The 27366-nt window shown below is 37.3% G+C and overlaps 1 protein-coding gene and 1 long non-coding RNA gene across 4 annotated transcripts in view; one reads left to right on the forward strand and one right to left on the reverse strand.

Moving 5' to 3' along the window:
• Positions 1 to 679: 679 nt before the first annotated feature.
• Positions 680 to 27366, reverse strand: part of LOC135089414 (uncharacterized) — a 35866-nt gene continuing 9179 nt past the window's right edge. The window contains exons 2-4 of the long non-coding RNA XR_010261486.1: positions 21780 to 21892; positions 14985 to 15061; positions 680 to 1030 (exon numbers count right to left, since the gene is read on the reverse strand). This is a non-coding gene — a long non-coding RNA (uncharacterized LOC135089414). The remainder of the gene's footprint in view (positions 1031 to 14984; positions 15062 to 21779; positions 21893 to 27366) is intronic.
• The window catches only part of LOC135089385 (uncharacterized), a 104588-nt gene continuing 86594 nt past the window's right edge, over positions 9373 to 27366 (forward strand). For all 3 annotated transcript variants that reach the window (XM_063984956.1, XM_063984951.1, XM_063984957.1), the window contains exons 1-2: positions 9373 to 9535; positions 24446 to 25320. In XM_063984956.1, the coding sequence (XP_063841026.1) occupies positions 9406 to 9535; positions 24446 to 25320 (1005 nt within the window). In that variant the 5' untranslated portion in view covers positions 9373 to 9405. The remainder of the gene's footprint in view (positions 9536 to 24445; positions 25321 to 27366) is intronic.

The raw sequence follows: 27366 nt of genomic DNA on the forward strand, positions 1-27366 counted from the left end.
TCCCTGCCAAACCTTTCACACCTTGGATTTATTGCAGCTCTGTAATGACTCGCACGACAAATTGTGTGTTGTGTCGATTTTGTAACTTACCATCAAGCTCTATTTCTGTATTTTTGTGTATAACTCGAAAAAGAAAATAGTTTGTTGCTTAATGCCTCCATGAACAATAGACAGCCTAGTACTAGATTTTTTGTAGATATTATGTTAAGACACTTGTTGACTTGAAATGGTTATGTTGCTCAAAACGTCGTCATGGTAAATGTTGTTTTGCTATTCCTAGAATTGGAGGTGAAATAATTTCTATCCCTGTTGGGCGTGAAGTATTAGGAGAAGGAAAGTAACAAGAACACACACACACACACACACACACACACACACACACACACACACACACACACACACACACACACACAAATACATTATATTTTGTTGTAGTTATTTAGTTATTTGAAATATAAATAGTATACTTAGTAAATCAGTAGGACATCTACATGTGTGTCCATTCCTTAGTAATGAAAATTCGTGTAACAGTTTAAGTTACAAAGCATTGAAATCTTTGTGAGACCTGAAGAATTAATGACATGGTTAAATTTTTCAAATTAATAATCTACACAGAGAGAGAGAGAGAGAGAGAGAGAGAGAGAGAGAGAGAGAGAGAGAGAGAGAGAGAGAAGTAAAAAATATGAGAACATTTTATTGTTTGAGGCTTTCAGTTAGAATAGAATCATCCAATTAGCAGCAGCGACCGTGGTCATCTGAGGCGAGGGGCGTGAGTTGTGGCGGTCATGATGGAACCAGATGGGCAGAACAGCGGGGCCTGTCCTGCCTCGGCCCACACGCAGGCCCGCACGCCACATACCTCCACCCATTGCTTGCTTCCTGCTCATCTGTTCCCGTCATTCTGCGTTTCCAGGACAAGTGTACATAATGCTGCTCCCTCTGTCACTGTCCTGAGCTCATAACGCTACGGTGTTGAATTAATACGAATGTCCGAATTTTGTGATGGTCCGAAGCGTCATACCACATGAACCTGTTGAAAGAAAATAAGAAAAAAGTCACCCATGTCACCCATTAAGATCCTAAAGAATAATTTATACGTAGAAAGCTGGCTCGTAATGGTCGGTGATACGGTCTCCAGCATTCTTTTAAGGTAAGTTTTTGTGGCCGCCCTTAACCAATCAGACGATGTTAAATCACCCAAGAAAATGGACCATTTGACATATTGGTCGGACTTTGATGAGGCTGTTAATTGGTGTCTAGGACCAGCAGGGCTCACGACCCCGCTGTGTGTGGAAGATATGCCCGCTTAGTGGATCAACGGATAACTAGATGACAGCCTAATTGATGGCACTTAAGACCCCAGCTGACGTGAGCCCCGACCTTGAATCTTGGCCAAGGAAGAAATAAGAGCGGTTCTCGAGGTCCGTCCATCCTCGCTCCGGCCCCCGTGACCCACTAATATCTAAAAGCAATAATTGATGATTCAGCTCCTTTATCAGACCCGCCTAGATACACAGCCTCCTCCCACACTCCACACATTCTCCTTAGCTTCACTCGCTCCAGGATTTTTGGGTTTGTTTTGCTAGCAGTTCTATACCTCTGAGGAAGGGAGTATCTCGGACGCGAAAATTAATAGTTGAAGCGAGGGTAGACAAATGAACGCTCTCAGAGAAGATAAAGAATCATCATTATGTCCAAATGCAACCCGGCCGTTCTTGAGCATTGCCCGTCTACCGTTATAATGCTCCAGTTTCCTTACGTCACTTCCTTCTTTGGGAAAAATTAACTCCAGTATATCGTTAAGCCTTCAACGAAGTGCTTAACGCTCCTCCTTAACGGTGAGTGTTTTGTGTTGTGTCGTCATCCAGGCATGTTGCTTTAGTGTATGATTTTGTCATATAATTATCATAACGTGAGGAACAATGAATATGAGTTCTGATTTTTTTACCACTGTGGAAGAAAATAAAATGTAAAAAAGAGAAATGTGTATAAATTGTATTATTATTATTATTATTATTATTATTATTATTATTATTATTATTATTATTATTATTATCATCATCATTATTATTATTATTATTATTAAAATTATTATTATTATTATTATTATTATTATTATTATCATTAGGTTTTACTTCCCCCAGCATTTTTTATCTTTATTTTTTTCACACTGACTCGTTCCTATTCTTGCTGCTGCTCCTCCCTGGCGTCCGTGTCCAACCTGCAGTGCCAAGCGGTGTCTCACCCCCCATATACTTGTTTACACCCATGCACTGCAAATATCCTCCCTTGATCAAAATGTAACTAATCTTCCTCGACACCATTTATCTCTCGGGGTTATGGCTCATTAGGGCAATCAGAATCAAGGCTCTCATTAGCCTCTCAGACTATCGCAGGACCAGCCCCGCCACGCCCTCAGCCCTGGCGGCGTGCCTCGGTGCTATTCGGGTGGCTCTCCTTCCCTCCCTGAGAAAATGCCAAGGATTGTAGAAATAGTACTTTTTTTTTTCAATCCAATTCTAGATTAATACGCAACTTACTGCCACATTTATTTATAAAGAAAAGAAAGAAGAAAACAATACGGAAAAAGACGTCTAGACAGTCTGTCAGAGGTACCTTTGATGTGCACCGTAGAGGATAATGCAGGCATACAGTAAGAAAGAAGATTAGAGGAACTTACGCAATGAAGGAGATTACTGACAACTGTGAAGTAAACATAGCATGGCAGGAAGACTTGGAAAACTCGGGTGCGGTCCGTCCACTTTAAGGAAGCAAACTATGCTGCTGAGGGGATGTGATATCTTACAAGTTCTCTACAGTTTCTTAAGGGTTCCCTAAGGCTCCTTTTCTCACCTTTAACTCAACATACACTAAGGAGTACTGCGGTCAAGGCCCAGCTCATCTCATGCCCCACACGTTACAAGATTTAGCCTACATAAACGTACTGGTTTTAACCTGCCGTCCTCCTGTGTGTGTGTGTGTGTGTGTGTGTGTGTGTGTGTGTGTGTGTGTGTGTGTGTGTGTGTGTGTGTGTAGATAGACAGACAGACAGAGAGAGAGAGAGAGAGAGAGAGAGAGAGAGAGAGAGAGAGAGACCACAACACAATGTAATCGCAGTAAACGGAAGAAAATAGTAAGATTCTCATAAAACTCAAAATGAACATTTTTTGTATTGGCTTTGTTGTTATTGCTGTTGTTGTTGTTATTATTATTATTATTATTATTATTATTATTATTATTATTATCATTATTATTATTATTATTATTATTATTATTATTATTATTATTATTATTATTATTATTGTTGTTGTTGTTGTTGTTGTTGTTATTATTATTATTAATATTATTATTTTTATCGTTATTATTATTATTATTTGTCATCATCATTCTGTTTTCCATTAGCTACCTTGGATGAGGAGTCAATAGACGTTCAGTCATAAGTATATATATATATATATATATATATATATATATATATATATATATATATATATATATATATATATATATATATATATATATATATATATATATATATATATTATAAAATCATGATTTTATAAGAGTGGCTAGAAAGTCAAAAGAGCCACACTGGGTATGTTTGTGCTGCAGCCCTGGGGTATGAGGGCACACTATGAAGTCACTCTCAGGTCACACCATCACAAACGATGCAGAAAGAATACTCTGAGGCTGAAAACATAGTTGTACGTAATATTTAAATTAAGACCAGCGTGTTTTCCTAAGTGCTTTAGTAGTCTCAGGATAATAGTAACCATATTGATTAAACTTTAATATCTACAAAGTCAGAATGAGAACTGATACAGAATAAAGGTAAGACTTAGTGAAGAATGTGTGCAACTACACAAACAGCTCCGTTACTGGAAAGCCAGGAATAGGGCGGCGAGGAATGAGAAGCATGTCTCCAGAGGAAGACAGAAGTTGAAGAATGTATATACACAGGCACTGCTACACCAATGTGCACCAACGATCTTGAATTATGTATATCTCAGTCCTGTGTATGTAGGACAAAATTATGCATAGGTGGAGGGTCCTGTGTATTACCAACAAGCATGTATTTTGCCCCGTCTTCAGAAACCTGTGTGTATGCATGAGCTTTGAGTATAACTTGGGCAGTGGTCTTTAAATTCTCAGAGAAGCGTGTACTTAAGCCTGTACGTGCGTGTATGTGTACTTGTCCTGCGTGTGCGTGTGACGCTCCTCGATGCGAAGACTGATTCCCGTTGTATCTCACCTGTGATTGATTAATTAAGGAAGGTCCAGCAGCCTGGCCTGTCCCTTCCATTAGGTGGTAATGCGTCCGTCTCCGCCCCGACCCTCGCCTCCCTTACCCACTAATTGGCTTCCTTCTCCCTCATCCCCCCTATCCTCCCCACACAGTGGCCTCTTCCTCCCTCCAACTTCGCTCCAGATTTCCCACTTTTACTCACATTTCTCATCTTTTCCTTCCCTCTCACGGTCACCCCCATAAGTCATCGAATGCTATTGTCTGCTTTGTTATGTTGATTATTTTGCTCGTTGTGACATTTACCACCATCACCATCTTTGTTATCGTCTTCATCATACCTCATCTCGTGATAAAAAAAATAATGTCAATATATAATAAGAAATTACTTGGTAATTTTTTCAAGTATTTTCTTTTACCTCACCTTCTAAAGTACATCGGTTACATTGTGAAGAGTGCCTCGTTTCCTGTACGTTACACGTTACAAGTAAATTAATGCAAGAAGTGGCACTTTCTTTCTTAGCTGTTCATTATCCCGGAACGCTGTACCCACAACCCTTGAATGTGTGTGTGTGTGTGTGTTTTCTAACCATCAAAGTATTAAGCAAAAATCACTCTGGAAAACACCTCCCGAATGCTGGGCTGTCACTCACACACCCGGTCACTAGGGCATGTATCGTCGGAGTCTAGCAATGCATGTTCTGTCACTTGTCTCGCTCAACTCTTCGACACAAGTCAATTTTGATTGACATCGATAGACTCAGCAGTATTTGTAAAACGTATTGACGTTAAAACTTGGTAAAACAAACCATAATAATAATAATGATAATAATAATAATAATAATAATAATAATAATAATAATAATAATAATAATAATAATAATAATGATGATGATGATGATAATAATAACAAAATAAATGTAGGAGGCAGTGACACAGGAGGCAGGAGGCACCTGCTGCAGGCCCTCCCCGTGCCCCTTTTTGCCCGCTTTCTTTCATTACTGAAGAACAATAGAATTGCAGCCTGCTCTCCTTATCTTACTATTAACCCTACATTACAGATCTAACTTCCAGTCTATGGAACATCACCTCATTTCCTCCAGTTTCTTCACTGAAAGTCAAGTGCCACTGATATCAAATCCTTTTCTGTTTCCTTTTAGAAACTCTGTCCTCTCTCAACTCAGCTGACTGTTGCGTTGATTTGTGCAACGGTATAACTTGTTCTCGTACACACACTCTTAGGTCTCAAGAATTTTACGCCATCTTGCTGACTTCTTCATCACTCTTTTACTAAATTCATCTGAGCTGTTTGTCGCTCACTCAACTCCTCTGAGTACATAAAATTCTTTGGAGCATATTCTCCGCCCCCCACCCTCCGCCCCTGTCTGGTGAAATCTTCATGTTTGTTCATCACCAGGTTCGGCTGGCCATAGTGAATAAACCTTCAACTTATCTATTTTACATGACCTAAAGCAATTAGTGCAGCGTCCTATCAGTGTGCTTGACCTCCTTGCAGATGTGCCTAGCATTGCAGACCTTTTCTTAGCCTTTAGTGCTACAGCTTATTCTGTCTAACCATTTTCTGATTACAATCTTATTTTCTCTGATCACGATCTTACTTCCGTATCCTGTCGTTATAATTTCAGTACGGCCTCTGCCACAGGTATGGTTAGTTGAAGGATTTGAGGAGGAGACAGTAGACACCTGCTGAAACAATAATTATACCCAGTGAAGTTTCCAGCACTAGACCGGTTTTGTACTGGATCAGAAGGTGCTATGAACTTTCCAATGACGCAATTGTAACCTCACAGAACGTTTCCTTTGTGTCTCGCAACATAAGGAGGCAGTCATAGCCTGCACTCCAAAGACAACTCTTCTCCTTCACAGAACTCAACATGCATCTAATTACACGCACACCCTTCACTCAAAATTTAAAATCAAATAATTATGGAAACCCTTACACCAACCTGGGGAGGGGACCACAAATGTCCCCAGTCGGACTGCTCTTCCGATATCTACCCCAAGTGTCTTGAAACCCCCTCATTTTTTCTTCATTAACTTTTCCAACATTCGCGGCCTTATATTTAATTTTCAAACTGTGGAACATCACCTCTCCTCAATTAAACTTCTTTTTCTCATCGAAACGCGAGTGTTTTAAGGCAATTGATAATAATCCCTTCTCTGTTTCTTCCTACCTGAATCTCATGCACTTTATATTTTTTGCCTAGAATCATGCGTCTGTCCTCCAACTAGCCAAGAACTCTTTCATCAATAGAAAAATGTCAAAATCTTTCTAGATCTAACCTCCTCATGACTTATGGCACTTCGACAAAAATATCTCTAATAAGTTTCATCCTTCATCTTGCCCTCCTTTATTTCAACTTGATGGCACCACTGCCATCTCATCTATCTCTAAAGCTGAACTTGTCGCCCAAACCTTTGCTGAAAATTCGACTCTGGATGATTCAGGGCTTGTTCCTCCCTCTCCTCCATCCTCCAACTATTTCATGCTACCCATTAATTAAGATCCTTCGCAGTGATGTTTTCCATGCTCTCGGAAGGCTTATGGACCTGATGGGGGTTCTTCCTATTGTTCTCCGAAAATGTGCTTCCGTGTTTGCACCTTGCCTAGTCAAACTCCTTCAACTCTGTCTGCCTCAAAAACTCAATTCTTCCATCTATCAACTTGACACAACCTTCCAGATAACTATCCCCTTTTCTTTAATGACACTCAGCTATCTCCATCTTCTACATAAAACATCTGTCCTTTACTAAATAATCTAAAGTGGAAACTTCACATCTCATCTCTAGCTAAAGCAGCTTTTAAGTCAGGTATTCTGAGTTGTCTCCATCAGTATTTCTCAACACCCCCCCTCCCCCGCCCAACTGCTAACTATGTACAGGGGCTTTTTCCGTTCATGTATGGAGTACCCTTCACGTGTATGGAGGGGTTCCACTTATACCGCTCTTCTAGACAGGGTGGAATCAAAAGCTTTTCGTCTCATCAACTCCTCTCCTCTAACTGACTCCGCAATGTTCCGTCTCTAACTGTCTTCTACCGCTATTTTCGTGCTAACTGCTCTTCTGATCTTGCTAACTGCATGCCTCCCCTCCTCCCGCGGCCTCGCTGCACAAGACTTTCTTCTTTCTCTCACCCCTATTCTGTCCACCTCTCTAATGCAAGAGTTAACCAGTATTCACAATCATTCACCCCTTTCTCTGGTAAACTCTGGAACCCCCTGCCGGCTTCTGTATTTCCACCCTCCTATGACTTGAATTCCTTCAAGAGGGAGGTTTCAAGACACTTATCCTTCAATTTTTGACTACCGCTTTGGACCCTTTTCTGGAACTGGCATCTCAGTGGGCTTTCTTTTTTTTTTTTTTGCCCTTGGTCAGTGTCCCTCCTACATAAAAAAAAATGTTTAGAGCAGATGAGAATAAGAAGCTGACAGATATTTCCATAACTAAAGAGATAGTGGAACAAGAGATAGATAAGCTAAAAAGTTCAAGACACCAAGACCAGATGAAATATATCCTAGAGTGTTTAAGGAAAGCAAAGAGGTTATTAGTAAGCCGTTAGTTTCTGTCTTTAGGAAATCACTTGAGTCAGGTGAGGTACCAGTAATGTGGAGGCAGACTAATGTAGTACCCATCTTTAAGAAAGGAGATAAAACTTTAGCGTCTAATTATAGACTTGTCAGCTTAACTTCAGCTGTAGGTAAAATAATGGAGTCAATGATAGCGAGGAACATTAGGGAGCATTTAGACAAACATAACTTGATAAATCAGTCACAGCATGGCTTCACGAAGGGGAAGTCTTGCCTGACGAATTTGTCATGTTTTTACAGTAAAGTGTACGAGGCAATAGATAAATAGTGATAGTCATGACATCTTATATCTGGACTTTAGTAAATCGTTTGACAATGTACCCCATCAGAGGCTCCTGAGAAAGGTTAGGGAATACGGGATAGATGGGAAGATGTTAGGTTGAATAAGGTCATGGTTAAGCGACAGGCGACAAAGAGTTGTAATAGACGGCTCAAAAACTGAGTGGGGTCACGTAATTAGTGGGGTGCCACAGGGATCAGTATTAGGGCCATTGTTGTTTTTAATATATATCAATGACGTGGATAGTGGAATTAGTAGTGATATTAGTAAATTTGCTGATTACACAAAGATAGGTAGATTAATTAGGTCAGAATCGGATGCCATCGTCTTGCTGGCAGATTTAGATAGGATGAATGAATGGACGGACAGATGGCAAATGCAGTTTAATATCAACAAATGAAAAGTACTTAAAGTAGGTAGAGGAAACCCGCACAGTAGGTACACAATAAACAACGAAACTCTGGTAGGTTCAGGGTACGAAAAATATTTAGGAGCTATAGTTATTTCTGAACTCCGTCTAGGAAAGCAATGCACAGAGGCCAGAAACAGAGCAAATAGGGTATTAGGATTCATTTTTATGAGTGTTAAAAGTAGAAGGCCTGAAGTAATATTAAAGTTATATTTTGCGCTGGTCAGACCTCATCTAGACTACGCTGTGCAGTTTTGGTCCCCACATTACATGAAAGATATAGGTCTATTAGAATCAGTACAAAGGAGAATGACTAAAAGGATACAGGGGATGAGGAGTATTCCTTACGAAGTGAAATTGAAGCTGTTAAATTTATATCCTTTAGAGAGACGTAGGTTAAGAGGGGACCTGATAGAAGTCTTTAAGTAGTATAAGGGTTATAACAAGGGGGTATAAGCAAAATTCTTATGATCAGCAACCAGGATAGAACAAAAAGTAACGGATTCAAGCTTGAAAAATTTAGGTTTAAGAAAGAGATAGGAAGAAATTGGTTCTCAAATAGAGTGGTAGATGAGTGGAACGGAATCTACCATGTTGTTAGTGCTGAGACATTAGGGAGCTATAAGAGAAGATTAGACGGGTTTATGGATGAGGATGATAGGTGGAAAGAGGTGGGTATATTTTATACAAGGACTGCCACGTATAAGCCTGGTCGCTTTCAGTTTCCCTTATTTCTTATGTTCCTATGTTCATTACAGTTTGAATTTGGCGGCAGGCGGTCGGTGAGTGGGAGGAAGGAGGGAGGGAGGGCGGGCCAGCAGTCAGCGAGTCTCACCTGCCTTGCTGCTCCAAAACAACAACAGTGATGGCATCTCTCTCAGACGAATTTACTCTTGAATCTGTGAAGGATTTTATGGTGTCCCGAGGTGGCAGGGTGACAAATCATGAACTGGTGAACCACTTCAAGACATACCTCACCAATCCCGCGTGTAAAGGTGAGGCGCGGTGACTTGTTATGTGTTGACACTGGGGCACCTCACCTGTTGCAGTCAGCTGATTCTTGTCATGCCTTGTTTTGGGAGGTTATTATGGGATTGTGAGCTCCTGCTGGATTAGTTTGTCTGGCTTAGCGTGGTTCATGTAAGGTCTGGCCAGTGTTGGGGGTAAATATTGTGTTGTTTGTGATTGGGAAGGATATAACTCCTCAGTTTTTATTTATCTTTTTTGCGTGTATGTGTTGCATATTGACTGGTTTCTGGTAAAGTGTAAGTCGTCTTCTGTTAATTATTCAGCACTTACAGTAGAGGTTTGAGAGTTATGATGATCAGTAACATACCAGTCTTGGTGTTGTCAGGATTCATGCATCAGTGGCTCATTTTGTGTTTTGTTTACATGATGAAACGAAGTAGGATTATAATGTGACACATAGAAAAGAAATTAAAAACATAAAATTTTCATAGTCATCATATATAAAACCAGTAATCCAACAAACCTTCAGAATGTGAGAGATTAAAAAAAAATGCTTATTGAAAACTTTCACCTGAGAAGCCTAACAATTTCTTTGTTTGCGTCAGTGAAGCCACTAAATTCAAGCTGTATGTAAATATAGAATGGCTTTTATCATTTAATCTTTAATTTTATGTTTGTGAAGTGCAGGCATCATGGCTTTGTTGCACAACAGAAAGTTGTTAACATGTTAGGTGTATGATACTGTAAAATTAATCTCATTGAACAGATAAGCCACTGTGGTGGTTTTAAGGTGGAAAATCATTGTCATGAGGTGGTTGCTAAATCTGAGGGTATGTGCTTTGTGTCATGGTCAAAATTTAATGTGGAGATGGAATTAAGCAAAACATCTCTGTGTCCGTTAGGAGATATGGGTGAACCTGCTGGGAGGGGTTGAACTTGTTTATTTTAGAAATGGTTCTTATTGGCTGCCATGAAGAGATTGTATGGGTAATTTAGTAAACTTTATATGGTAGTTCAGAGACACTGGCAGTTATGTGATTTGGGAGTTGCACAGCAGAGACGAAGCAAGGAAAGCACGGAGAGGGTCAGCTAGTGGTAACTTGTCATTAGTTTGGCCAATGAATTTTAATTTTTTTTTTTCACCCTTTCAGTATAAGACACTATTCCAAGGATGAAACAATTTATTTTCACAAGTTTTGATGTGCATTGAATTTATGTGAACATTTTTTTGAGATATGGTTCGTTGAGAGAGGCTCTATCGCTAATTAGATAGAAGGACAGTATTCTGATTAATGTTGATATAATACAAAAATCTTTGTAAGATCAGAAATATGGGTTCGAAATTACTTGGATGTGACTTAGGTATTGAAAATTTACAAATAGAAAAGTCTAGGTAGTTCTCCAAATTTTTCTTTTCAAGAAAAGAGACTACACATCTCAGGTAATAGATCGACTACTTTATCTCATGAGATGCTTGTGATGCTTTATGTTTGCCATCTCACGTGATTAAACCCTTCAAGTTTGCTCTGATCACTATATACTATACTTGCAAAGATTTCAAATCTAGCGACAAATGTTTTTTACACTTGAAAAATAATTTAAAGACCAGAAAAAATGAAAAAAAGAAAAGAGAAAAATACACATACAGTAGGAGTTGGCAATAGGACTTTCACAGAAACAAGTTTCTGAAATAAACTTCAGTTATTCATCCTGCTTCTTTTACCTATCCTCACTGCTCCTTATTTGTGTTTTTGGTGCATCTGAGGTGTCAGTTGCTACATTGTTATTTATATTTTTTTTGCACTATTTGCTCTTATGTAGTAAGCATATTGTAGGTATTACATATGTATTTGGTAATTTCCTTAATTTCTGTGGTCTTGATGATTTTGGTTGGATTTTAAATAGACCTTTGGATAGAACATTCTGTGTTGGACAAATTTGTTTTATCTTTTACCTATTTGTACAATTGTGGATTTCATGACTGATGAATTTGTTTTGTGAGGATTAACAGTACATTTTTCTCTAGAAATTCATGGATAATATTTAATTTCTTTCTGGGACTTCATATTATCAAGATGCTATAAGGTGCTAATGTTTGCATTTCTTACATGTTGCTGTTGATTTCATATAAATTCTAAGTGTTTTCACAATTAGTTTATTATTTCATGCACTGGTTTTGTTGTATGTGATACCATCTTACTATCCATGGGTTTTGTCACATTTTAGTTGAGCAACTGGAGCATTGCTTTGACAGCTGTGTGGTCCTGGGTTTGATCCCAGACATGTTCAACTAAAAGTTAAAACTTTTTTTTCTTTGTAATTAATTTGCTGCTGTTACTTGAGTCAGAATGCTCACTAAAAGTTACAGGGTTCTTATACTTCTTGACAAAAATAAATCTGGCCCAAACCCTTAGAACATGTAGGTATTTATTATGTAGTAAATTTTTTTTGTTTTGTGGCTGATAGCCACAAAACAAACTTTTTCATTGGTGCTTGAGGGAGTGCCACTAATTTTAGATTAAATTATTTGCTTGTTTCTTGCTTCCATTATTCCTACAATAGTTTTTTGGTGTGTTACTTTACTCATTAGTGTGTATTGACAAGTGCATTTGAGCCACACTCTTCTACCAGCATAAGATGACTTGTGTGCTCACACAGGGTTGGTTGATTCTTTGGTGTTGTGCCTGCGATTGAAAACTTGTCAATTCAGTTATGGTTCATGGCAGTTTCTTGGTGGGAGGCTTACAGCTCTCCAGTCATGGCTGATACCATGGCATCCTGTTGTTGCAGTACTATAATTCTAGCAGTTTCCAATCTTTTCCCATACTCATCTCTCAGATTTCATATGTTGGGTGTTGGATGAATTAGATGTTTTCAAGGCTGCAGTTACCTATTTATAATTTTTATTTATTTATTTATTTTTTTTAAGAGGGGCTCTGGTTAAGGGGAAAAAAAAAAAAGGCTTTGACAGTCCAAAGGAATATCCAAGAGTATGAACAGTGTCTTTAAACCTCCCACTTGAAAGAGTTTGTTGCAGGTAGGAGGAAATACAAAAACAGGAAACAAGTTGTAAAGTTTACCAGGAAAAAGGATGAAAGACTTAGAGTACTAGTTAACTTTTGTATAGGGGAGGTGGACAGAATAAGGGCAAGAGAAAGTGAAAAGCCTTGTGAAGTTGTGCAGCAAGATCATGGGAAGGGAAGGTATGTAGTTAGCAAGATCAGAATGGTAGTTAGTGTGAAAGTAGCAGCAGTTGATAGCAAGAGATGCAGCATTGCAGCGAAGAGAGAGGCTAAAGACGGTCAGTTAGAGGAGAAGAGCTTATAAAATTTAATATATTTTTATTCTACTTGTTCAAGAGAACACTATGGGCAGACCCTACTGAATGTGTGAAACATGCATAGGCAGATAGGATCCCAGTACTGAGTTAGTAGCTGGGGAAAACTAGTGGAGATGGCTCAGAATGCTGAACTTCAAAAAAGTTGTTTTAGTAAGATCAGATGTGAAGTTTCCAGTTTAGATTTATGAAATATTTCAGATTACTATGTGGTGTTAACAATATTGGATATACTTACTACCTTGTCTTTACAAAAAAAAAGTAAATAGAAATAGTGAATAAGGATGTACAACAAGATAAGGGCCCTATATATATTTTTTTTAAACATCCATTATTTCATATATTTGGAGACTTTGGGTGGGATTTCCTCCAATTAATTTCATTAAAAAAAAGATGTATCGTGAATAGTTTCACACTTTCTGAATCTGCTTGCCCTCTTGTTGAAATCATTGAGGTACAGGCAGTGCATGTGACACTTTATATTCTGGCTTGTGGGCTCATGCAGCAAAGTTGTGGCCATAATCAATCTAAGTTATGTTCCCCAACCACTGTGGGACATTGTGAGACAGCAGCCTGTGACTCAGTGTCAGTAGGCATGAAACAGAGATGGGGAGTGAGAGAGTGGTGGGATAGTATCATGCCACTCAGTTGTGGTATTACTGATATAATTTTCTTAAGAGTGAAAATTTAGTGTTAGTGTTGTTGACAAACACAGATCATACTGGCCTTGCCAAAAGCCACAAGAAACATAAAAGATCATACGAGTGGTTTAAGGTATGGGATGACTAATAATCCCATATCTTAACTAATTGTATTTCCTAGAGATATATAACCTTGGCACAGCTGAATATGGCTAACACAACACCACATGACCACATGTAGATATCATGCATTCATATAATTGTACATCCTTATTTACCAAAGATTTTTTTTTTTTCAAGCAATATTATTTAAAGTATATTCTGCTTAAAACCTAATGTTTTATGAAATAAAAATAATCTAACCTACTAATATACTATTCTTGCAAAAAATAAATAAAAATGTTTGTATAATCTCAGTATTTATAAAGAAAAAAGCAGAATATGAGAGACTGGGATAAGGGGCTTAAGTATTTACAGATCTTCAACTTAGTTATGTACCTATTATCTACCAAGTCAAATGGAACTGTTGCATAAAAGAAGGTAAACTCAAATTGCCCTTGCCTGGATAAGGATTTTGAACCCAAGAGCCCATGATTGTGAACCTAGCATATAAAACACACATATGCACTTCTTGGTGAAAGGTGTAGGTAATCTGCTTTGTCCTCCACACCATTGTGTGCTAATTTCCACATATCTATATAGTTAATTTGATTCTCACTGTGTTAAGTGACCACTCATGTGAAAGTTTGCTGATGTATTTTCTTAAGCATTTCCATTTCTCCTTTGCAAATCAATAAACCCCCCCCCCCCCCCTCCTCACTCTCTCTCCTCTCTCTCTCTCTCTCTCTCTCTCTCCTCTCTCTCTCTCTCTCTCTCTCTCTCTCTCTCTCTCTCTCTCTCTCTCTCTCTCTCCCTCTCTCTCTCTCTCTCTCTCTCTCTCTCTCTCTCTCTCTCTCTCTCTCTCTCTCTCTCTCTCTCTCTCTCTCTCTCTCTCTCTCTCTCTCTCTCTCTCTCTCTCTCTCTCTCTCTCTCTCTCTCTCTCTCTCTCTCTCTCTCTCTCTCTCTCTCTCTCATTTAGAAGAAGTATATTACCACTCCTTGGGATCAACATTCATGCTACACTTCTTTACTGTGCTCCTTATGGCATTCTATCCCTTCTGGTTCCACATTGTATGCTTCTTAAATTCTCTTGCATTATATGATAAAACTCTATACCTAGCTTTTGCATGCTACCCACAAGAACTTTGTTGTTAGTGTAAAGTAACTCATTTATTTAACTTTTTCTTACTACCAGCTGTCTTATTTGTTCTCGGAACATTGATATCTTGTCATATGGCAACTTATGTTGAAAATATGTATGTATATTTATATTTGCATGATTGCACATTTATAGATTAATACACTCATCTGCCACTGATTTAGTGTTGGGATTTTTTTTTTTTTTTTCGACATTTTGTTTGTAGTGATTAGTGCACCCAGCTCACAATTCAGAGATACCTGGTTCAGATCCTTGGCCAGCCAGAGACATTTTGGGCTTGCTTGTTCCTTTCACACTGCAGCTCCTGGTCACCTGTCTGAAAAACGTATGATGCTAAACCAACACATTTTGATTTTGCTGTCCAGCAGGAACAGAAGACTGGCGTCTGTTCTAGCTTTATGTTTGTTTGGTTGAGAGATAGTTATAGGTCCTGCTGTTTTGTGTGTGTGTGTGTGTGTGTGTGTGTGTGTGTGTGTTTTCACCATAGGTGTAAAAGCTGGAACTGGTAAAGAGGTAAAACAAAAAAACTGAAATAAAAAAAATTCATGAAGAAGAAAAAATGTAACATTGCCACATGAAAGAAAGATGTGGTGAGAGAGTGAGAGAGTATCAAAGGATAATTTTTGTGAACAAGATTAATGAGGTAGTTACATAACAAAGCTGATGAGTAAAATTTAATTACAGTGATATTCAGCATAAAAAGAAAAAAAAAACTAGAGTTTTACTGGTTCTACCTTCACAAAGTAGCAATTCCTTAAAAGTCATCCAGGTCTGGATCAAGATGGGTTGAGGCCCTGATGTAAATACAACTTGTATTTGCCTATTTATTTGTTGAAATCTTTTTTTTTTACTGTATTGAAAATCTGAACAGTGAAGTTATTTGGCACATGCTCCTAAACTTGTTATTCATCCTGTACTCTACTCCTCATAATAAGCAGAAATAAAATCATCACCTTTGTGAAGTAAATCTTCATCATATTCAAGTAGTTTTCCCTTCCTCCCCTCCAGTGTCACAGTTTTTTGTTTCTTTTTCAGCTATTCCTCCCTCCCTTCTTGCGTAATTGACTAACTCAGTTTTCCCCCACCATTCTATCAGGTGTTGTGGAATATACCTGCAAGAAATGAAGTAACAGGGAAGCTAATATAGCTTATTTAACCTTACACTTTTGAAAGTTACCATATTGATAACTTTCTTCATTATTTTCACAAAGGCTGAATTCTGGTGCTACAGGTTTTTATAAGAAAAATTATTGGTGATATGAATATTTGACATATAAATCTACTTGTATCTTTCATAGATACATAGTTCTTTTTGGAAATCAACAAAAGTATTTTATATTTCTTTTTAAATTATTTTAATTCCATTATTTTTCAACATTATGTCCTTATATTTTCATTTTCATATCATATCAGTGTCAAGAAGGTTACTTATAGTAAAGAAAAAATAGAGATAGGCCGGCCTAAATAAGCAATATATCATTTTATGTTTGTAATATTTGAACACCCTTGAGAAAATTTCATGTACTGTATTGGAATTTTTGGGCCACAACGTGCCCCTCATTTGAACTCCTGCAGGAATAGTATGAGGATGGAGCTTGGAATATGAAGCTTATAGTTAAGAGGAATGAACTTGGATTTAAGAAAAAAGGAATTAAAAGTAGAAAGCAGGAGCTTGAAGGTATAGGAAAGGACCTTGGAATGAAGGAGCTTGGAGTTATACTTAAAAAGTGTGATGCCTTTTCACTAGCCATGTAATACAGTTTTATTGTTATAGCTGCAAGACTGTGAATAAAGTTTTATTTATTTATTTTTTCATGTTATCAGAAAGGTACTAGAAATTATTATCTTTATTATTATTATTATTATTATTATTATTATTATTATTATTATTATTATTATTATTGTTATTATATAGGTAGTTCAAGAAGAGCATGATATGCTGTAGTGCTCCATTAAAAAACATCCTCCAGAGTTTGAGGTTTTACAAGTATGTGTATGTATAAACATAAATCAGTAAATACCCTTTGAATGTAAATTTGCTGAGCATGAAAACTTCAATTGCACAAAATGCAGAATTTTTAAAAGTTGTTCAACATGACAGATACACAATCACACAAATTATCTTTACTGAATTCTTTGTTTTGATGATTCAGCTTATGATACTTCTGTCTTACAATAGATTTATTGAAATATAAGTAATTTATCTAAAATAAATTGTGTTTATAAAAATGTAAGTTAGGGTCAGAGGAACTTTCATAGACAGGAAAATTCAGTATGCCTCACAGCCCTCATCTAACAGGTACTGACAGTACATCAATGTGTGTACTTACTGGTAAATATATATCACATTGGAAATATCATGAAAAGTTGAAAATATTTGTGAAAAAAATTTAGTAAATATAAATAAAAAAAATGGAGATTGCAAATGAATAGCTTCAAAGAAAAAAGTATACACTCAAGATTATTCAAAGGATATGGTTGAAATAAGAAAATGTTGTGTCTCATATATATATATATATATATATATATATATATATATATATATATATATATATATATATATATATATATATATATATATATATATATATATATATATATATATATATATATATATATTTGTGTGTGTGTGTTTATGTATGTATTCACACACACATACATATAGTGGTACCTCAGTATATATCCTAAATCTGTTACAGATCCTTGGACTTATACCAAACAGGACATATACCAAACAAATTTTTCTCATAAGAAATAAAGGGAAAATGATTAATCCTTTCCCATGAAAAAATACTGCTGTCACTGGCATATTATACAGTACATTGATAGGATTGTATAAAGTAGTTTAAACACACTTAATACTGAAATGCATACCATATCTAATGACATACAAGATGCACGAGCAAACATATAAGAAGCATCCCCATTTCAACAGGGGATATTTAGGAAAAACAAAGTTTTTTATGTGTTAAGCATGTAATGTTCAAAGCAAGATAGTGATACAGCTCAACAAAAAGTATGCAATCACAATAGTAAAATATCCTACATGATTGCAGTAATAAAACAGAGATAGTGGCCTAATCATGGAGTCGAGGGGAAGAATGCAGCCTAGCTGCCGAAATGTCAACAACATTCTTGGCATTGGTGTGTCACTGAACAGGGCTGCATTTTCATTTTCAACATTTCCTTTTATCATATTATGGTTGAAAATGATAATATAACACCCTTTTCAATAATATGGTGGTGTGAATCTTCGGGTGTACAAGTGAAGGAAATTTAAAATTTAAATCAACAGGAGGCCTCACATTTGCATATAAGATGCAGGGTGATTTTTGAGCCATTTTTATATAAAAAAAGGTGTGTCTTATGTGCCATCAAATATGGTAAATATAAAAGCAATTAGTTGAAATAAATGAAAATTTAACATCACTTTTACCTTGCTGAGAAGAGGTGAGTGCCTACTAGGATGGTGCTGAGAAGGGAGATGTTATTGTTTTTGGAAGGAGAGTCCTGCCAACCTGGCAACACTGCTTGTGGGCAGTCATGACTTTGTCTCAAGAGAGGTGTCGTGACTCGTTTTGACCCATACAAGTTCTGGTTCGTGAGCTTTATTCCAAACTAACGTCTTATACCAAGCAAATTTCTTCATGTCCAAACAGGACATATACCAAGTTGGACTTGTTCCAAAGTAGACGTTTGTTCCAAAGTAGACGTATATCGAGGTACCAATATACATACATATATATATATATATATATATATATATATATATATATATATATATATATATATATATATATATATATATATATATATATATATATATATATATGTGTGTGTGTGGATAGATAGATAGATAAATAAATAGATACATACATACATAAATATATAGACACATATACACTCACTTCTTTTGCAGTAGGTTCACAGTCTGAGGATGCAACATGTTATGATGCATTGCACAAGATTAGTGCTCTGTATGATTTAGATTTGAAGTAGAATTGTATGTAAATTTGAATTAGTGCAAAAGCTAATAAGCTCCTTAATTAAGGTCATTACTATTTTAGTAAATATTAAAGTATGAATTAGTGCAAGCATTACCTGTGTATGATAATGAAAATGCAAAAAAAAAAATCATTTATGAAAATATATTGGAGAAAAAATAGTTAAGGTGCATGTAAAAAATACAGGGTGTAACATGAGATTCATTGGATATTGCCAGAGGTGAAAGCTCAACTTATTCTAAGTCAAAAATGTTTTATTCATATAGGAATTTTGAGGTGTTGTTTAGCTGTGGTGTGTGAAATTCAAGTGTGGCCAGGCAACAGGCAAAATGGCTGGGTTGGGTGGGGTAACCATGGCTGAGAAACACCATGTCCACACACTCCACATTACTTTAAATTATGCAATGCAATCGGAATATATTCATTGTCACTGTCTTGGCAGAATCTGCATGTGACTGATTAGCAATCAGCTGATTTGCTCCTTCCTACTCCCTGTCCAGGTATGCATGGTGCCACACAGCCAATTACCTTAATTTGCCATTTATTACATCCATACTATCATTATGTAATGATTATTGCTAAATTGCCTGTCTGTTGCTATCACTTGTCTCATCCTGGGATACTGTAAACCTCCAAAACTTGTAGAAATCATGACTGAATAATTCATAATTTCACCAGTGGACATCCAGTTCAACACATCTCACCATGGACACCCGCCTGGCCTGGCTACACTTAAATTTTACACCACGGCTAAACAATGCCTCAAAATGCACATGTACATAGAAAATTTTTGACTTAATTTAACCTGCACTTTCACCTGTAGCAATGTCTGCAGAAACTCGTGTTACACCCTGTATATAGAGATGTGTAAGTGTAAATGAAAGGAATACATAGACGTGAAAATATTATTGTAAAAGAAGTTGGTAAAATAAAAAAATGCTATAGTAATGAAGGACTTGTGAAACTTTATACCAGCTGAGGCAGGGAGGGGGAGAATATTCTTGAAATACCATGGCCTTCTTTCATTCATTTGAGAAGTTATACACAAAGGTATCAGCATGCTCCAATTAAACAATCCCCAAACCACACGTGTAGTGGACTGTCACTGGCAAGAAGTTCCTACATAACTTTATCGTCAGTATGAAAATCTCTCCATGCATGAGATAATGAATCCCTCTGCATTACACCACAATACAGTGCACCAGAGTGCCACCCAGGTCAGTCATGGCGTATATATATATATATATATATATATATATATATATATATATATATATATATATATATATATATATATATATATATATATATATATATATATATATAATATATATATATATATATATATATATATATATATATATATATATATATATATATATATATATATATATATATATATATATATATATATTGGAATGAACTGTAAATTTTTAACTTGTACATTTTTCAATATTTTGAGGTAAAAATTGAAAAAAATTATATATAATGCAAATCTTGCATTCATAAGCTAGAACAAAAGACACCTTTACCTTTTAATTGAAAAAATAATAATATGAATGTTTGCAAATTGGTATGACAGCCTTTGCTGTAACCTACAGACCGGTGGTAAGAGTGTGTTAAGCAGTCATATCTATCAGTGTGATAGTTTTGAGTTGACACAATGTGTCAGGCTGAAAAAGTATTGCATCAAGGTAAACAGTAGCTCATTATTTACAGAATTGTCAAGAATAATGCTGAATGCATGATATACAATTTAAGGAATATGTAAAGATTTTTTAATAATTTCTAAAAGCATCAGATTTCTTTGAAGTCTATAGAACTGTATATGAGTGAGGGATATTGGTGAAAAATAATATCATCAGGTGGTGCATCCATGAACACCAGTGCATAATCTAGTGCATTTTCCGTATGTGGTGACTGTAAAGTAGCTGTAAGCATGAAGCTCTGTTCTGTTTGCTGAACTTTGAGGCAAGAGTGAGTAGCTTTTTTTATTCATTTTTTATGCACAGTTGTAGTGCAATTATCAAATTTAATTATGTTAGTACAGGATTGTTTATTTAGCATTATTTTAGAGCTTCAGCTTAATATCATGATTAATTCCAGTAAGGTGAATTATTAGTTTGATTTTGCATTGATTTTATATTAAAAATTTGACTAATACACATTGTAGACTTCTAATTTCTTCCAATGAAATGTAGTATATTGTAGGTTGGGGGTGTGGTGTTTTTTTAAGAGAGTTACTGTCTTGGTGCTAGAGGACCACTTTCAGTCTGTCACTGATTGGCTGAAGATCAATGTATTGTTCACTGTTAAGTGATGAGTTTGTCATGACTTTAGTTAAGTGCAGTTTGAGATGGTGAGCATTGTTTAAATGTACCAACAATTTGTTTTAGTATGTGCTGCACCAACAGGATTAATAGGACCTAGCTTAACGGTAAATTTTATAGAGAGAGGGAGAGCTGGAGAGAGAGAAATAATTACCCTTGGTGTTCATTTACTTAATGCATAGCAGTACATAATGATAGTTATAGTTCGTAATTTCTTCATTTTACCTATTTACTTATTTTGTTTATATGTTTATTTTTTAGTTTTGTTAAAATATGCTATGGACTTCAGACTTTTATTAGAATGAATTATAAATCTGACATATTTAATGAGCCAATAATCTTCATAAGTCATATACAAAGTAAAGTCGGAGACCGAAGTAGAAATGATACAAAGAGAAAACAATCATATTAATTTTTATTTCCAGGGGAAGGAGGAACTGGGGGAATGGCAGCAATTATTGGCACAATATTTTCAATTTCTCTCTCTCTCTCTCTCTCTCTCTCTCTCTCTCTCTCTCTCTCTCTCTCTCTCTCTCTCTCTCTCTCTCTCCTCTCTCTCTCTCTCTCTCTCTCTCTCTCTCTCTCTCTCTCTCTCTCTCTCTCTCTCTCTCTCTCTCTCTCTCTCTCTCTCTCTCTCTCTCTCTCTCTCTCTCTCTCTCTCTCTCTCTCTCTCTCTCTCTCATGCCACAGATTTCCTTACTTCTATGTTGCCACTCTCGAGCAAATTTTTGTGTTGAGAGAGTTTGTTGGTGTCATGAACAACGTCAGGGTTGGTTGACGTTCTTCAAGAACGCAGCAGTTCCATGCTCATTCCTGAAATATTGTACATACAGTATTAGATCCGTACTGTTCCAAAAATCTAATAATACTCTTCATTTTCTTATGTATTATATCAAAAGTATTTTAGGGTATTTGTAGAAAGGATAATTTTTTAAGCAAGCCAAAACATTTTGTGATTTAAAGGACAAGCATTTATTTACAAGACTGTCCAAGTCATGAGAAATAATCGTAATGGGTAATTTGGGAAATGTGCTATTCTCAACTTAGTATCAAGGATGCATTTGTTCTTATTGGTGTTGGAGAGTGATGGTGGTATATTATTTACAGCAACAAGTGCAACATAGTAGGAACTGTTGCTACAGGAATCATGTGCCTCCTGTATAGATTTGGCAACTCTAATGTTCTGTAATATTTGATGATAAACAAATGTGACCGTACAATGATAAGCACTGTATGACAATTAGTGTCACCACACATACTTCAACATAATGCATCACTGTTCAGGGAGGAAGCTAATGGAAATAAACACGCTCCTTAAGTGATAAGTTACCAGTATTTTGTTTTCAACAGGACTACTACAGACTCCATGATACATCCTTGGATCAAGGAATATTATCCTCAGATGAATTACCAGGTTGAAATTAAGTTTGGTTTCCCAGGTATTAGTTTGGGTTAAATTTAACTTAGATTAAGATTATGTTAGGCTAGGTAAGACTGATGTGAGTTATATGAAAAAAAAATGGAGTTACGATCAGTTAGGGATTTCACATTTTAATTATTTCCCATAACTGTGTCATGCAAATCAGAGCGACAAGGTATAGGCTGCAGATGGGGGCTGTACTCTGTGATTGCCTTGTTATAGCAAGTTTTGCTCTGCTGGTGTAAACATGGAGGACTTAACAGCCAGTCTGTGAACGTTTCCTAGTTGTAACCACGCACCAGTTGCATTGCATCAAAATACCTCCGTTTTACTTTTTATTTTTCTCTACTGCGGAATTCATATATATATATATATATATATATATATATATATATATATATATATATATATATATATATATATATATATATATATATATATATATATATATATATATATATATATATATATAGACACACACACACACCAGATAGCTAGTAGTATTATCTTTACATTTTTAACACCTTTAGTATGTATTAAAATTTATGAATGAATCAGCAAGCTAATTTTCAACAGAAAACTTTTTTGTTTTCCTTATTATGCGATCAAGTTCTCTGTAAAATCCGAGCTTGAAGAAAACTGTATAGACTTAAACAACACTTTTCCAGTGAGATATGATGGAGAAGGACGGATTCCTCTTTGAAGAAAGAAAAAAATGGCAATGTATGGACAGAGTAACAGAATGGGCACATTAGTGTAAGAAGAGAAAGAAAAAGTAGGACATATGAAGAATTAGGCCGAGAGATGAGGCATGAAGCTGGGTTGTAGTATAGAATAGATTGACAGCGGGTAGATTCACAGAGAAGGTATTTCTGCAGCTGATGGTGAAGATTAGTTTCATTCTTTATTCTCGATATTTTTCCGTCGTGATTGAAAGTATCGGTTGCATCTGTATCTTGAAGGAAGGGAGACCAAATAATGGCAGCACTGTCAAGTAAAGGCAATGGTTTATTGGTTTGGAAAATTAATAGATGGAGACTACGGTGTTATAGTGGCTGATTTTTGTATGATTTATATATGAAATGTGATTTTACAAAAGAAACTGTCTGGGTGTGGTGTTTCCAGCCACCGATGATGTAACATAGCACTGAACGTGTGCCAGCCCCCTAGCTCCATCGCTCAGGCCTCGGCTGTGACCAAACTGTCAGCACCAAGGTAAAGAAGGTGTGGATCATGACCATGCTTGATGTGTTGAAACCACAGAGCTACCTAAGCTTCAGCACCTAATACACACACACACACACACACACACACACACACACACACACACACACACACACACACACACACACACACACACACACACATTTCAGTAGCCAGTTTATCAATTCTGTTTAAAGAAATTTACATTAATAAAAAAAGAAAAATATGAACAAAATTACTTGTACATTTGCTTTGCTGAAGCACACTGGCTTGTTTTATTAATTTGTTGTTGAATTCCCTGAAGTGTTCTGAAGATGTTGTCTCCTAACTACTTACCTATCTCAGGTTTGCTGTGCGTCCAGCCCTTGCTGCTGCAGCCTTGTCTGTGGTGTTGAAAGCTCACTTTGTGGTTTTGTTTTTTGCTGTTTACAAATATTTTCTTATTTATTTATTTGTTTGTTTATTTATTATTTGTTTATTTATTTATGAATGTATTAATTTATTTATAACGTGATAGGTCATCAGATGATAAATTATACCAAAAAATTGGTGTGTGTGTGTGTATGTGTGTGTGTGTGTGTGTGTGTGTGTGTGTGTGTGTGTGTGTGTGTGTTTGAAGGACAGTATGGGTGACAACAGAAATATATTGATTAATGTTTAAATCCACTAGAGGAGATAGCTATTTGTTATGCAGTTTTCTTGTGCTTATACTAATACTGACTCAATGTGTTATCTTTGGACAGAGACGGCGAGAAACAAGTTCAAGCAGTATGTCAACACTCTGGCCAACATCAGCAACGAGGGCGGCGAGAAGTACCTGGTCCTGAAGCGCAAATACAGGGTGGGGACGCCTCTGGATGACGAGTATGTCACACCAGCCCAGTCACCCTCGGGACCCGCCTTCACCACCCCCAACCAGTTCAACGTGTATGGCAGCCCTCAACTCAGCTCCCCTCTCTCCCCCGGCACACCTCCTGCCCCTCCCTTACCTGCAAGAGCTACTCCACCATACAGGGCGCCTCCTCCCTACAGACCACCTCCCCCCGCCACGCCCTCTCATCAAGGATATTTACCACCAGAAGACTTGAAATTCAGTGAGCGAAGGTATGACGGCTCGCCGCAGCACTTCAATGGGCGAAGTGAAACCAGGTACCATGGTGATATTCCTGTGTACCACCCAGGAAGTGAACCCAGGTACCCCCCCGTGGCTGATTCTCGCTTCAGCGAGGCGAGGTACCCCTATGAGGAGCCCGCTGACCTGGGAATTCCCCCGCCTCCACAGACGATGCGCTCAGCCAGTTCTTTATCGTCCCTCTCAAGCAGCGTGTCCTATGGGGGCTCATCAACGCCTCACTCTCCGGCACCGCCATATGGGGGCTATGGTAACGCCCCTCCCTTGGCTCCCCTGTCAGCTTCGCGCCCCAAGTCCCTCTCCCTCCACCAAATGTCCTCCCCCTCGGAAGATGGTGACTCTCAGTCAATGTCGGCCACAACGGTGTCATCGTCCTCCACTCCGTCGTCCGAGGAACCGCCGCCCCCAGTGCCACCTCGGCGCAGACAGGCAGACAACAAGGAAAACTTGAGGCCTGCTCCCGACGGGGAAGAAGGTGCAAAGATTGTAAGTGTTTAATTGTCATATCTTTATTTTTTTCCCTGACGCTGATCAAGTGCGTGACCTTTAAAAGTTGCTTTAATTCTTCCTGTGTTGTAATGTATGCTGTATGTTGTGCATGCATTGATTATGTAACTAAATGTATACGAGTTGTAAAGGCTAATTTATTTTTTTTTATCTGCAGTATAAGATCATTGTGTGTGTGTGTGTGTGTGTGTGTGTGTGTGTCTATATATATATATATATATATATATATATATATATATATATATATATATATATATATATATATATATATATATATATATATATATATATATATATATATATATATATATATATATATATATATATATATATTATTTTTCCTGGAGAACCATGAGCTGATTAGGTGTGTGTACGTTCATTCGGGAGAAAAGCGGCGGGGGTGATGGAGGGACCGGAAAATGATAAGAGTATCCTGTGAGGCCAGGGAGGCAACACCACCAGTAAACTTGGTTGGTGTTTGGGAGTCACTCCGCAGCCATGACTTGTTACTCGACGGCTGAAATCAAGATCTCACAAAGTCCCTCTCCTGCAGTAAGAGACATGGCTTTCTACACTAAGGTCTCAGGGAGCAGCATAACATTTTTTTTTGCTTGAGTAACTTAAAACTATGGAAACGTGTTCGGTGATTACTATCATGCATATTAATGTGTTTTGGGATACTCTTGAGATATTCCTTCTCAATTGCGCTCAACAACATATGTGCACATGTTAGACAGTATTAGGAGCAACTTGAGCCGTTGAAACTATATATATATATATATATATATATATATATATATATATATATATATTTATATATATATATATATATATATATATATATATATATTTTTTTTTTATGATACATGTTCAATATAGAATGACGACGCCGACGTGGATGATTTTATAAACAAACATATAAACAAACGCCCTTTGCTATTGCGTTATTTATAAGTTAGAAGGAAAAATATGGATCTCGCTATAGGTAAGATCATGCACGTGCCGAAGTTGTGAAGTGCGTCTCCGTTGCGTTAGGTACCTGGAACCCAAGACTTGTTCCCCTCATTACACGGTTCCATGGATAGCGGCACCAGCAAGCAGTGGCGGCGTCCGTAAACATGAACACTCAGCGGCACCGGAAACTTTCAGTGACCTTGAACTTCATACTGCTGCAAACCCCATGGATGGTGTTAGGCAAGCACGCACACACCCACCCACCCACCCACCCACCCACCCACCCACACATATAAGGAGACATTTAAGGTAGATAATTATGAACACAAGCAAACAAGATAATGAAAGACTAGTCAAGTTGATGTGGAAACAGACCACGTGTGTGACTCATATTCTGTATACTGTATGTATGTAGATAAATACGACTAAGTACGAGTACACACACACACACACACACACACACACACACACACACACACACACACACACACACACACACACACACACACACACACACACACACACACAGAGAGAGAGAGAGAGAGAGAGAGAGAGAGAGAGAGAGAGAGAGAGAGAGAGAGAGAGAGGGCAAAACTGGTAGATATAGAATCATTCACACGGTCATTAATAAAGTAAGAAAAAATATTAAATAATCAACCATAGTAATGACATTTGCACCACCTGGAGCCACCCTTCACGTCAGGTGTCCTCACGAATACATGTAATTAATCGGGCATGTCACTGCGTCCACCTGTTGCCTCCACACTTGGCGGCTCATTCCTCTGAGCACTCACGTAGACACCCTCTGTACCTAACGATCAGCAGCAGGGTCGCTCAAATTACAACTACAAGCTTTGCGGGAGTCCTGTTGGCTTTCCTCACTCGCATGTTATCACCTTCACATGTTTAATAAGTGGTACACATAATGAATGGTGTGCATGCTAACCACGCAGGCCGTGAACTAGCTACCTATTGGATATACTTCATCACACTTGCCTTGTGGTCGTGTATATATGTAAGTAGGAAGGTATGTAACGGAAATCATGCGCTGCTGAGCGGTCTTGGAGGAGG

The sequence above is a fragment of the Scylla paramamosain genome, chromosome 3 (assembly GCF_035594125.1).
Source record: "Scylla paramamosain isolate STU-SP2022 chromosome 3, ASM3559412v1, whole genome shotgun sequence".
Classification (NCBI taxonomy): domain Eukaryota; kingdom Metazoa; phylum Arthropoda; class Malacostraca; order Decapoda; family Portunidae; genus Scylla; species Scylla paramamosain.